This window comes from Phocoena sinus, chromosome 11, assembly GCF_008692025.1.
Source record: "Phocoena sinus isolate mPhoSin1 chromosome 11, mPhoSin1.pri, whole genome shotgun sequence".
Taxonomy (NCBI): Eukaryota; Metazoa; Chordata; class Mammalia; order Artiodactyla; family Phocoenidae; genus Phocoena; species Phocoena sinus.
In genome coordinates, this window is record NC_045773.1 from 82209677 (window position 1) to 82222338 (window position 12662).

At 40.7% G+C, this 12662-nt stretch overlaps 1 protein-coding gene across 1 annotated transcript in view; it reads right to left on the minus strand.

Moving 5' to 3' along the window:
- LOC116762189 overlaps nt 1-10831 on the minus strand; it is a 70274-nt gene extending 59443 nt beyond the window's left edge. The window contains 4 exon segments of the mRNA XM_032648932.1: nt 4202-4699; nt 4701-5179; nt 10207-10354; nt 10486-10831. Coding sequence (XP_032504823.1) covers nt 4202-4699; nt 4701-5089 — 887 coding nt within the window. The 5' untranslated portion in view covers nt 5090-5179; nt 10207-10354; nt 10486-10831.
- Between the last annotated feature and the right edge of the window lie 1831 nt (nt 10832-12662).

Genomic DNA, 12662 nt, shown 5'->3' on the forward strand with positions numbered 1-12662 from the left:
ATAATCATCTTAAATGTGTTCTCAGTGATTATCACTTGGGGTAAACTTACAGAGAACTTGCATTTTATACATTATATATTTCTGTTAAGGTTTAATTTTTATAAAAACTTAATACTGGTGTAAATAGAAAAAGATAATTGCTTTTAAACCCTATTTATTCTTCACAACTTACAAACAATTTTCCTGTTTGGAGAATGCCATCAATATCTCTTTTCTCTCTCTGAAATTCTTTGCCTGACAAGTCATCCTGTAAAAGAGTATAACTCCTTTAAGATGAAAATCAGATCTAACTTCCCTGTGCTTCAGGCAAATATAAGTGATCAAGTAAATATGGGTGGAACATTTAGAAAGCGTAGAAATGAGTGACTTTCATGTAAGCTTTAGAAAACTCTCCTCTCTGGGGAGAAACATTTAGACAAAGGATAACCCCTGTTCTTCTTTCACTAGAATTACATGATGGAAAGCCAAAGCCCTTTCCCTTGACTGGCATAATATGTCCCTCATAGCCAACTGAGCAAGTAAAACATCTAGAAAATGCTTAACTATTTCCTGTTCCCCCTTTAGTGCACGGTGCACTATTAGCATGTTTCTCCCTCCTTATTTAGTGCTTTGTTGTATCAAATTCTCTTATCAGGTTTTCAAACACAAACCTTGCTAGAGGCCGTGAACATACTGAGTAGCCCAGAGTATTCTTCAGGTACCCCTGGCTTCAGTCACTCGTCAACTTCAGAGAATCAACACACCAGCGCCTTGGAGCACCAGCTGTGGTAACTTAAGTGGTTGAACACCAGACAAAATGAGGCTTCCAACCACTGTCACAGATCCTGTTAAAATCCTGTCTCTGCCCTTGGCTTAGGTATGTCCTTCCTCTACTTGGATAAAGCCTCTCTGACCTCTTTACTAAGGCATAAGCAGACAGTCTATGTATGACAAGGAGAGTCCTCCCTTCTCCCCCCTAGTTATATCTTCCAAAACTACCAAGAAACAAAGCAAAGCAAAACAAAAACCCAGAAAAAAACACTAGTGGACAATTTAAAAAATATATCAGCACTTGGTAGATGTATATACTCACTTGCTTTCATTATTTCAACAGAGAGAAAATAAATGAACTAAGAATTCAACTCAAGAAATCAGAAAAAGAGGACTTCCCTGGTGGCGCAGTGGTTGAGAGTCCGCCTGCCGATGCAGGGGACACGGGTTCGTGCCCCGGTCTGGGAAGATCCCGCATGCCGCGTAGCGGCTGGGCCCGTGAACCACGGCCGCTGAGCCTGCGCGTCCGGAGCCTGTGCTCCACAACAGGAGAGGCAACGGCAATGAGAGACCTGCGTACCGCAAAAAAAAAAAAAAAAGAAATCAGAAAAAGAATGAGAAATCCCCAAGGAAAACGTTAGAAAAGAAAAATAAAAGTAAACGAATTAAAAATAGAAAAAGTCATGTTAATAAATAAATCCAAGAATGAAATCTTTGTAAATGAGCCCATAAAAACAACAAACCTATGGTAAATCCAAGTGAGAGAAGAAAATTAAGTTATCAATGACAAATAATAGCAGATGAGGTAAGTATGCTACCAAAATTTTTAAAAATCTTAATGAAATTGATCGTTTTCTGGGAAAAAACCATTAGTTCTGAAATTCATTCAAGAAGTAGAAAAATCTAAAAAAACCAATCCTAAAGGAAATAATTGAAAAAACTATCAAAGAATCATCTCCAGAAAGGCTCAGAAAATTCTGTAGCATTTTAATTTTTTAAAATTAAAAAATTAAAATTAAAATTTTTAAATTAAAAATTTATCCTACATGTGTAGGATAAATTCTAAAATTTCCATTTGGAATATAAGACAAGTAGAAAGAAAAGAAGAGAATCGTTCCATTTTCATCACCTAAATACAGTCACTATTGACATTTTGCTGTCATTCCCTTCCAATTTTTGCTATTTTTAATCTGTTTTACATAGTTGTGTGATTTTATTCTAAAAGCACTTTAACAGGCTATTTAACATTTTAATATAATAAAAACTTTTCATTTTATTACAAGCTTTTCATAAGAATAAATTATATGTAGACATTGAGATATAATAAATAGTGCTTATAGAAGAGACGGAAAGTTTACATGAGATATATATTGATAATAAGGTGCTTGGTATAGTGTGTGGGACACGGGTTCAACAGACGGTAGCTATTACTGTTATACTTTGCAAAGGGCTTTTCCTTTTGCACATATCATTATTTAATTTATAATGGATATTACTATCTCACAACATCATGCTTTTTCCTCTTTAGTGGAACAGGCAAGCCACATGCCTCGCAGAGAGAGGCCAAGAATATATTATTGTTCCTCAGGAGAATCCTTCTGCTTGTTTGGTTTTGCTAAGAAGGTAGAGAGAGTTCAGGCTGAGCAGAGTTCGACAAGTTGGGGCTTAGAGTGGTAAAGAGGGGCGTCCTGTGTCTCAACACTCAGAGACCCGTGCAGGACCAGGATCCTGAGTGGCACATAGAGTAGTGAACTCAGGTTTGGGTTAGGATCTTTCATATGAGGGATTTGGCCTACATGGTACAGAAATAAAGGGTTGATTATTACTCTGAAGTCACTGGGAGGTTAACGATCAAAACATGGACTCTAGCCTCTACAAACCCTCAACCTCCCCTTCATGTTTCTTTAAAGGTTGCTTTTTCATTTATTATGTTTTCACTAATTTTGCTTCCATTTCTTTGAAGTTTGTTTTTCTGGCATCTCTGGTCTTTCCCTTTTCTCCCTCTCTTCGCTTTCTTCCTCTCGTAGAGTTTATCCCCATCTTTCCATTTCTTAGCTGCTTTTTCTTTTCACTTCTGCCTACTCTCCCATTAAGGCCTCATCCCACTGCTTTCCCACAACTGCTCCTATTACTGAATGTTTCACATTTCAACGGTTCTCTTTCCCAAATGGTCTCTGCTTTTGGCCTTGCGTTTTTTCAATTTTTCACTTAATGTTGACTCCCTTCATGCGTTTTTATGTTTTTCATCTCACCTGATTAACTGGTCTCTAAGAATTTGGTTAGAAGCTATTATAATTGACTTTCAATAGATTACCTATAAATTCTATCTAAAGAAAATTTTAAAGTGGCTTTCCTCTACCTTCAGGTGCTCAAAAGTTACATTTTAGAATTTATTATTTAATCTAAATCTTCAAACTGTTGCTAGCAGAAAACCCTTTCTTCAGAGAAATCTTATTTAGAGGCCAATATTTAAAACGAATTAAAATGAAGCTGTTTCAGTGGTGAGGGACCTAGAGCCCTGAAGCCTCTCTGAGAAACCCTTAGGGCAGGGGCAGGGTTCACACAGACAAAATGAATTAAGGGTGGGATATAAGACAGTAGGAATCTGTGTGGCAGTGGGGACCATGTCCAACTAGACAACAGTGATAATCAGCTCCAGTCACTTGTTCCCACATGGGAATGTGGTGCCCAGGGTTGCCACATCATGCATTTTTGTAAGAGAATCTGGAAAGTCAGACTTTATGTGAACTTAAGTAGTTGCAATAATTTTATATCACCAAAAATACTTTGTGAGAAAAATGCATGTGCAGGCCAACTACAGCCCGTTGGCCTGTTTGCCCTCTCTGGTTTAAGATGTGAAAGGTCACTGGGAAATTGCATGGTAAATCTTCTTGCTCTACTGCCACTAACCCATCCTACCCGTGCAAATCATAGTTCATTCCAATATTACAAAATGGCTTTTGTATTGCACAATGTTTTAGTGTATGTAATTGATTATTTTATCAAGTTAACCAAAAATTCATGGTTTTTAAAAAAATGCAGATCAGATGTTAATCCTAAATTTACACTTTAGCCAAGATTATTATTCCAACTCCAAAGAAAACGGGAGAATAAAGAGGGAAAGGGAAAAGAAACAGTAGTAATCTCTAAAATCTTGTTATTTGTCTAACAGACCATTTAGATTGCCTGAGCCACTTGCTTCAGAGAAGAAAAGTTTGAGCATATGGAATGAGCCCTTCCAAAGTCCCAGTTCATCACATGATGTGCTTAGTGGCAGAACATCACAATGTCTTGCTTGGTAAGCTGTCAGGTGTCTGCCTATTTCAGCCTCTATAAGTATTTTCAAATGACTGCTGAAATTGCAATAGTGATCACAGAGTTCCCTACATCTAGCTGTGCTTTTCTGATGATGTCCCACAGGAATGGGCATAGACGGAAAATTCTACATCACTCTTGACATCGTCAGGGCTTCTCTCCAGTGTGGATTCGCTGATGTACAATGAAGTGTGAGCTCTGCCGGAAAGCTTTTCCACACACATCGTATTCATAGCCCTTCTCTCCAGTGTGGATTCTTCGGTGTCCCAGAAGATGTGAGCTATAGCTGAAAGCTTTCCCACACACATCACACTCATAGGGCCTCTCTTCACTGTGGATTTGCTGGTGCCCAATAAGAGCTGAACTATGACTGAAAGCCTTTCCACACTCATCACATTCATATGGTTTCTCCGCACTGTGGATTCTCTGGTGACGGAAGAGGCCTGAACTCTGACTGAAGCTTTTCCCACACTCACTACACTGGTATGGCTTCTCTCCAGTATGGACGCTCTGATGTTGTATCAGATGTGAGCTCAGAGAGAAAGCTTTCCCGCAGTCATTACACTGGTATGGTTTCTCTCCTGTGTGGGTCCTTTGGTGTTGAATAAGGCCTGAGCTGTAATGAAAAGCTTTCACACTCATTACATTGGAAAGGTTTTTCTCCAGTGTGGGTCCTTTGATGCTGAACAAGGTGTAAACTGTAATAAAAGGCTTTTCCACACTCATCACACTGATACGGTTTTAACTGGCTATGTATTCTCTGATGGTCAGTAAGTTGTGAGCTCTGAATGAAAGTTTTGCCACATACATTACATGAACAGGGTCTCTCTCCAGTGTGGATTCTTTTATGTCTAATGAGGCTTGAGTTTTGAGTGAATCTTTTTCCACATTCATCACATTTATATCTTCTGTCATTTGAAGTGCTTCTCTGATATCTTTCTGTCCATCCTTCATGTTCTTGGGTTTCTCCACATTCAAGAGCCTCTCCATTGATTTGGTCTGATAACTTTTCTTGGGATTCCATATCTACAGTAAGCTCCTGCTTTTGAACCAATTCTTCTTTCTCAATTCGTATCACATCATCCGAAATAAAAAATACAGTATTCAAATGTCACTGAAATATACAGGAAATAAAATGAAACACTTATACTAGAAGTACACAGCTTCAATATACCAACAAAATGGTTTTACAACGTTTGAGGAGGAAATTGGGAGATGGCAAAGGAAGAGAGGACTAACAGTGGCTGGACTGGGAGGGGGTGATTCGAGAAAAGAGTGGAGAAACATCAGGGAGGATTAAGAATGGTCCAATGAACAAGCATCATAAACAACAGAAGAAGACCTAAGATAAGAATGGGTTCACCAGGAAGGCCAAAAGTTGAGTAGAGAGGGATGAAAGAACAGAAACTGTGGGAGGAACAAAATGAAAGAGGAAGCTGACAGTGGCAGGTACCAAGTTGGAGTCATGAAACAGTTCTGTGCAGGTTGCTCTGAAGGCCTCTGGGATCAGCCACAGAGAAGTATCACATTTGTAAACAGGCAGGACAAAGAGATTAGAGTCTAGACACATGGGGTAAAAGAGGATGTTCTTATGTGGGGACAGACAGAAATTGCTTTAGCTCCCAGAGACATTACTACTCTTCTTGCAAAGAACACTGGAAATCTGTCAAACCTGAAGCTACATTCTGTGGGTCATTCGAGATTTCCCAGGAAACCAGTACTAGCACAGAGAAGGTTCTTTAGCAGACCCTAGACTCCCATCTGACCTCATCCAAGGAAAGCATGATTCCATAATTCCTCTGCCTTTCTTTCCTACAGAGGTTCTTTTGAGTAGAGTCCCGACACTCCCCACTCTTCCAGGGTGGGAGATGTGGCCACTTCCTCAATGATCAACAGTTTCTGAAAAAAAGTGAGATTGTCCCATTCAAGCCATGTTCTCCCTGAAGTAATCACATTTTTAGGACCCAGAGTAAAGGGCAGAATTTATAACCATGTAGAAATAATGCAGGGAAAAGTGGTTTGCTTTGTATTATAAAAGATATTAAATGGGAGAAAAAAGGGAAAGACTACTATGGAGCCAGTTGAAGATCTAGGATGTAGTACAAGTCAGACCTAACTCTAAGCAGAAGCACTGGGCTGACTGTGCCAAAATGCGTTGCCTAAAGAGATTCTGGGATGAGGGGTGAGAAGGAGTCATGGTCAAACAGCACATTCCAGATCTTTGAAAGTATGGATGAGGGAAGAAGCTCACTGGCAGTCTGCCTGAGAAAAGTGACAGCCACTTCTGGGTCCTGGAGCTCCCATTCTGTGAAGGGCAGAAACCCAGAGATAAGGCAGAGCTGAGAAAGAATGTTGCCAAGAGTGAGAGAAGCCTTTCCTCGGGGTCTCCTTTTAGGACAGGAACCTGCAATAATTTCCTCACCAAACCAGCTTGCCACTATGGTAAAAAACCCTCATTGTTAGTGGTTTATATAAGGTTATCTTGAAGTATTTAGGTGCTTGAAAACTTTAATTTATGTTACAGTTACCTTAGATATATCTGTGTAGAATTTAAAGGCAAATTACACAAAGAGATGCATTTATGCAAGAACATAGTCTTTTAGAGCCGTTAGCAAATAAAAAATGGCTACTGCAGATGGGTTACAAAGCAGCATTGCACATATAATAGAACTAAAATCCGTATCAGCATGAGAAAAAAATTTATGGATTAATATAAAAAAGTACAGCATAGAAACTCAATTTCTAACTGTCTAAAAAAGGTTGGGGGCTTCCCTGGTGGCGCAGTGGTTGATAATCTGCCTGCTAATGCAGGGGACACGGGTTCGAGCCCTGGTCTGGGAAGATCCCATATGCCGCGGAGCAACTAGGCCCGTGAGCCACAACTACTGAGCCTGCGCGTCTGGAGCCTGTGCTCCTCAACAAGAGAGGCCGCGACAGTGAGAGGCCCGCGCACCGCGATGAAGAGTGGTCCCCGCTCGCCGCAACTGGAGAAAGCCCTCGCACAGAAACGAAGACCCAAGACAGCCTAAAATAAATAAACAAACAAATTTTAAAAAGGTTGGGGAAAATGGTATACTTCTAGGCAGGATGGCGCCATGAGCTCACACTTCAGCTCTAAATACACTGAGTAAAAAATAAAAATATATCTAAAAACCCATCTGTGCTAAAAAGTAAGATAAACATCTCTGCGGACCAGAATGGAAACAAAAATACACAATGGTGGCTACAGTTGAAGCTGTGGGTCTGCTGGGCCCCAGAGAGTGACTGAAATCTTAGTCCCAGAGAAAAATGGGGACCTAAAATTACTTCCTGAAAGGAGTAGCACCAGCTCACTGCTTGATGCCAGAGGCTGGGTGGGACACGCAGGTACACACATACACAAGCACACAGACACATACAGAGAAAGACACAACTCTGACCAAGAAACATGTCAAGCCACCTGGAAGCCTGTGACTACACTGGTGATATTTGTGTATGACATGAAACAGGAGCCCTAAAACCTGCTTCCAGGGGGCCAGGTAACAGTAACAACAGAATAGCTAAACATGGAAGCAGACGATGTTAAACAGATTAGAAAGAACTCAAAGTGAGCCTAGATATGAAAATTTCAGAATGAATGGAACACTAAGAAAGATGGTTCACAAAGTCAATTGGAACATGAATTCAATCCAGATGAAGTTATTTTCATCAAAAATCCTGAAAAATTAGTAGAATAAAGATACCTAAAAGAGATAAATGATGACATACCATCCATGGCAAATAAGCATGGAATTATGAAATAAAATAAGCAAAAATGAAACAAAGATATGTGGTATAAAAACAATAGAAATTTTAGAAGTGAATAAACTAGAGACAGAATAAACTCAAAGATAACTGAAGAGGAATCCACTTGGATATACCACAGAGAGACAAAGACATAAAATATGTGAAAAAGTGGCTAAATGAATAGATTGATAAGTAGGTTCTAATCAGTGTATTCTGGGAGCTCCAGAAGAAAATAATATAAGGAATTTTAAAAGCAGCACAATTTAAAGAATTAGTAGCTGAGAATTTTCCGAGAATTGAAGAAAAACGTGAGACCTTAGAGCAAAAGAGCATTTTCAGATGAAGCAAGACAAACAAAAATAAAACCCTATCAGGACACACTTTTTAATGAAAATTCGGATCATAATGGTTAAGAGTAAATCTAAAAGCCACTAATGGATAAAGATGGAATCCCTAAAAAAATTTAAAAGGCAGTAAGACTGATAGTAACCTTTTAATAGCAAATAGAAGCTAGAAGACAGTGAAGTAGTATCTTCAAAATGCTGAGGAAAAGAAATTGCCAATTAGAATTTTACACTAGCTAAACCATGATTAAAAAGGAGGGAGGGCAAAATAAGGGTATTTTCTGACATGCAAAGACTAAGTCTACTACCAAAGAATCTTGCTAAAATTATTATTATTATAATTTTTGAATTTTATTTTATTTTATTTTTTATACAGCAGGTTCTTATTAGTCATCCATTTTATACACATCAGTGTATACATGTCAATCCCAATCTCCCAATTCATCACAAACACACCCCCATCACGGCTTTCCCCCCTTGGTGTCCATACGTTTGTTCTCTACATCTGCGTCTCTATTTTTGCCCTGCAAACCGGTTCATCTGTACCATTTTTCTAAGTTCCACATACATGCGTTAATATACAATATTTGTTTTTCTCTTTCTGACTTACTTCACTCTATATGACAGTCTCTAGATCCGTCCACGTCTCAACAAATGACTCAATAAAATGATTATTAAAGGATGAACTTCAACAAGAGTGAATCCAGAGGAAAGGTGCTGACATACAAGAATGGTGCCTCAGAAATTGATAAAACATGTCAGAAAACTTAACTAACATCTTAGTATTAAAGAAAATGTCCATTTCACATTTAAAAAAGAAACTGGTTCCTAAGAATGACGAACTGCAATCAATGGAAGGAGCTTCAGACAAGTGAAGTGGAAATACAATATGCTAACTGCTGTGACAGGTATGCACAAGAGGTGTCACGTAACTCAAACATGTAGGAAAGCATCAAGAAAGGCTTCATGAAGGAGGCGACAGCTCAGGTGAGTCTTGAAGAATAGCTCTGAGTTGGTTTGGCAGGCGAGTGGAGAAGGTATGGTCACAGGTGGTGTTTTATGAATCCAACAGGGTGGTGATGTGTGTGGCAGTGCAGTGAGGGTGGCTGGGAGAATGTTGAGCGTATTAGCAAAACCCAAATATGTCATGGGTCTGATAGGACAGGGAAGGAAAGGGCACTGGGAGGAAAAAAATGGGCTAAATAACTAGAAATCTCCACTGAAGAACTGAAGAACAGGGTAGCAGGACAGAGAGAGCTAGAAGAGGAGGAAGTATGAGCAACAGCCTTCCTGATGTTCTCTGCCCAGTGAAATGCTACCCGTTTATTTTATGATCCAGTTCAAATCCCAGCCATTCTGCTACCACCAGGGCCTGAAGAAGTAGATTTCTTCTCCTAAGAACCATGACCTCCAATTTAGCACATAATCATTCACTGTCTCAAATCAACAGCTATCTTTTTATGGATACTCAACCCCTTTAGGGCAGGGATCCTCAGAGAACCCAGAGCTAGGCTTACACACAGTGAAAAGTAAAGATTTACTGACTTCTTAACAGGACCCACAAAGCCCCCATTTTCTGGTTCCTGACCATCTTCTCTCTGCTACTCTGCCTGTCTCTCCACGTTCCAGTCACACTGGCCGTCTTTCAAACCCACCAATTTCTTTCACACTTGTTTTTGCACATGTCTTTTGGCCTGGAATGCTTTTCCCTCTATTATTCACTTGGTTAATTCCTACTCTACTTTTAGGATTCAGTTACCATGTTATTTCCTCAAAGACACCTTCTCTGTCATCCCTCTCCCCCCATGTACAATCTATCATGGCATATTTATTTGTGTGGTTGTTTGTTTAATGCCTCTGTCGTCAGATTATTATAAGCTCCATGAAAACAAAGACCATGTCCACTTTGCTTATTACACCTAGTGCCTTGCACAGTACCTGGCATATAATAAGTACTCAATATACATCTGCTGAATGATGAATGATTCTAAGGTCTCCAGGCGAGCCATATGACCTAAGTGTCAATACTAACCACAATCCTGTTGCTGTAGAGCGTCCTGAGATTCACCCTTAAGCTGGATCTCCATGGGTTGAGGCTGGAGATATGTTGCTTTCTTAGCTGGATCCAGAGGTACCGATGTCTCAGAAAGCACTTCCTGTGCACAGGCCTGGGTTGAAACCTGAGGACAAGCAAGTTCATTTAGGCATCTGAAAGGCCAACAGAGTAAATGATACCCAGAGACCCCACAAAGGACCAGCTTGGAAGCTCACTCCCAACTATCCCTCCGCTGAGCATAGGGTCCTTTCCTACCTGTCGGCTTGATTCATCCAGCTCCCTCTCCAGATCTTCCAGCATAGCTACCACCTCCTCCCCACTCTCTAGTTGAGGCTCCTGTACCCAGTCCTGGAGCTCCTCAGGCAGGATGGTCAGGAACTGCTCCAGCACCAGCAAGTCCAACATCTGCTCCTTGGTGTGTATCTCAGGCCTTAACCACTCACAGCAGAACAGCCAGAGCTGGCTCAAGGCCTCATGGGGCCCAGGAGTCTCCTTGTAGCAGAAATGTTGGAAGCGCTGGCAGAATAACTCCTGGTTGTTTTGGCTGCTCCCTTTTGTGCCAGATCTCTGACCCACAGCAGGCCCTTTTTTTTGCGGTACGCGGGCCTCTCACTGTTGTGGCCTCTTCCGTTGCGGAGCACAGGCTCCGGACGCGCAGGCTCAGCGGCCATGGCCCACGGGCCCAGCCGCTCCGCGGCATGTGGGATCCTCCCGGACGGGGGCACGAACCCGTGTCCCCTGCGTCGGCAGGCGTACCCTCAACCACAGCGCCACCAGGGAAGCCCAGCAGGCCCTTTTTTATTAGTTACTTCAAAGAGCCCTTTTGGCTCTTCAGGAACATCTGGAAGGAAAACAGCAGCTATTCCCACTCCAATGGGCCAAGAGGAGGTGATACGTGTTATCCTTTAGGGCACACTCCTAAGGTTACAGAAACCATAGTTAAAAAGATATGTATATGCAGGCTGATTCAATATTTGAGCTCACACACTAAGTCTAATCTTTCTGTTTTAGAAGAGAAAGGAGGCTCAATTCCAAATTAAAGAGAATTCAATAAAGAAAATTAAAAAAAATAAAAGTTTAAGGCAATTCAAACCTTTTTCCAAGTAGGAGAAGGGAAGTTTGTCAGGAGACTGCATTTTTGACAATACTGGGAATATTGCTGGATGCTTGCTTCCTCCAAATAACACCAAAACAATCAGTTGATAAGGCCAGCTCAAGTTTATTCTTAGAGAGTACTACTTGACAGAGTCTTAGTAGTGTCTCCCAGGGAAGAAGGCAAAGTCAGGATATTTATGAGGTTTTGAGGGCTTAAGGCAGACCTTTCAAAGCAGGATAAGGATAGGGCAAGGATCATGATACAATAGTTTAGGATTGATGGGCACAGCAAGGTGCAGAATTTGAGTTGACGGTTACAAAATGTCTAGATCCTATCCATTGAAAGTTGAAGACTTTGATGTTCACATAAATGGATTGAGGGGCAAGTTCTTGAAACAAATATAATTATTGACAACTTTTACTTTCTAGGGCAAGAATTTCCTGGAATAGTAAAGGTATGTTGCTAAAGAAGTGGAATAGTGGAGTTACATTTAGGGAAGACAGTTGAACAGTCAAATTATGTTAGTGGAGGTAGTAGGCTGTGCAGGGGTAGGTGGTTTCAGTTTTCCATGTAGCAACAGACTTAAGCAGGGCCTATGGATTTGCAGAAATGTGGATTACCAACTAATTAGCATGGCAGGCAGTGGTTAAGGGCACGGGCTGTGGATTCCAAAAGACCTGGGCTTGAATCCTCTTTTCTTATGTGTGGTGGCTTAACATCTCTAAACTTCTGTTTTCCCCTCTGTAAAAATATCGTAGAGGTTTTTAAACGTTTTATTTTGAAATAATTTTAAACTTATATAAAATTGCCAGAAAAAAGGTACAGAACAATCCCTATAACCTTCACCCAGCTTCCCCTAGTTAACATCTTACATAACCACAGCACAATTACAAAACCAGGAAAATAATGTCACAGTGCGATTAACTAAACGGCAGACCTTATTATATAGGGTTACTTTGAGAATCAATTAAATTCAGTGCCTGGCACTTAGTAAGACCTCAGTTAGAGGGATGCAGTTACCACTGTGAATTGGTCATCCAGGTGCTGGCTCCAGGGATCACGCCTCGAGCTCAGGTACACTTCTAGGTTTCCGGGCACAGAATATAGGACGATGCAAGGAGGCCCTCTAGTGCCTTCTCTGACATTTGTTACTCAATGGGCAACTTTCCAAAACACCTTCACCTTCCCGGCCCTAAAGGTTAATTTAGGGGATTCTAGACTGGGCTTGGAGAAAGATTGTTTTAGGAATCATTCAAGATAAAGGACATGGAGCCGCTTATACATGTCTTCCACTGGTTTGGATCTTCGAAAGAGTAAGACAATACAGTGAGTTAAC